The 1,133-nt window shown below is 46.5% G+C and overlaps 1 protein-coding gene across 1 annotated transcript in view; it reads left to right on the plus strand.

The window, feature by feature from the left end:
• The window catches only part of mrpl12 (mitochondrial ribosomal protein L12), a 14,066-nt gene that overhangs the window by 9,837 nt on the left and 3,096 nt on the right, over positions 1-1,133 (plus strand). Inside the window, exon 5 of the mRNA XM_048611090.1 lies at positions 626-700. Within this exon, the coding sequence (XP_048467047.1) occupies positions 626-700 (75 nt within the window). The remainder of the gene's footprint in view (positions 1-625; positions 701-1,133) is intronic.

Raw genomic sequence — 1,133 nt, forward strand, 5'->3', positions numbered from 1 at the left:
GCAAAGATTGGACTGGGTTTGTTTGCACTAAGTAGCCTCCAGGAGAGTGAGGCGTGATTTGCTTGAAATTTATAAGATCCTGAACAGTCTCGGCAAAGTGGACTTGGAATGGCTGTTTCCTCTTGTGGTTTAGTCCAAGGGGACAGTTGTAAAATTTGGGCTCAACCTTTTAGGATAAAAATGAGGGAATTTATGTCTCCGAGGGCTGTGTGACCTTGCAGTACTCTGCTTCAGGGGATGGTGGGGTTTTCAGTCATTGAATATTTTAAAACTGGTGCCAGGTTCCTTTTGTTTACGAGAAACAATCGAAGATTATTGGGCGTCGATGGCTAAGTGCTAATGGTAGATACTTTCTAATCAACCAGTTCAGAGATGTTATTACACACTTCTGGAGCAGGTGGGACTTAAACCCTGATCTCTGGCTCAGAGATTTAGGGCACTACCACTGTGCTACAAGAGCACTTGCGGTGCTTACAGTACAGTTTGAGATTCCTGTTCAGATCGATGTTCCATGCAGCTAGATACACGAATCCAGATTCCCTGTGTTTCTCACCTGGCTGTCCCTGTGGGAATGTTGAATTGAATTGGTTGTGTGTTATAATTAATGCTCTCCTTGACTTCACAGAAAACGTTGAAAATTCAGGATATCGGAATGATGCCGATGGCGGGACCGATGGCAGTTGCTCAGCCAGATTCCCAGGTAACAGCTGTTTGAGGGAGACCTCCCATCTTCCAGCCTCTGGAAACAGGAGCTCGTCCAGAAGCTTTGCTGTTTGTGTTTTACCTCTGGCCAAGGGCCACTCACTCATTAATCCTGTGCTCACTGAGCTGCGTGGACTCCTGGGCCATCGGGGATTACAAAATTCCTGTCCTTCTTTTCAAATTTCTTGTGTCACCGTGTGTCTCCTTCACTCTATCCCCAGCCCCACAACCCTCCAAGATCACTGTTTCTCTAGATCTGCCCTCGTGTGTATCAGAGATTTTAATCATTTCCCCACTGGCAGCTGTAATATCAGCTTCTTGGGCCCTAAGCTCTGGGATCCACTCTCTCAACCTCCCTCTCTCTCATTCTCTGACTTTCTATCTCTCTGTCTCTCTCATTCTCTGTCTGTCTCACTCTCTCTCTCTCTCTC

The sequence above is a fragment of the Rhincodon typus genome, chromosome 23 (assembly GCF_021869965.1).
Source record: "Rhincodon typus isolate 14 chromosome 23, sRhiTyp1.1, whole genome shotgun sequence".
Lineage (NCBI taxonomy): Eukaryota > Metazoa > Chordata > Chondrichthyes > Orectolobiformes > Rhincodontidae > Rhincodon > Rhincodon typus.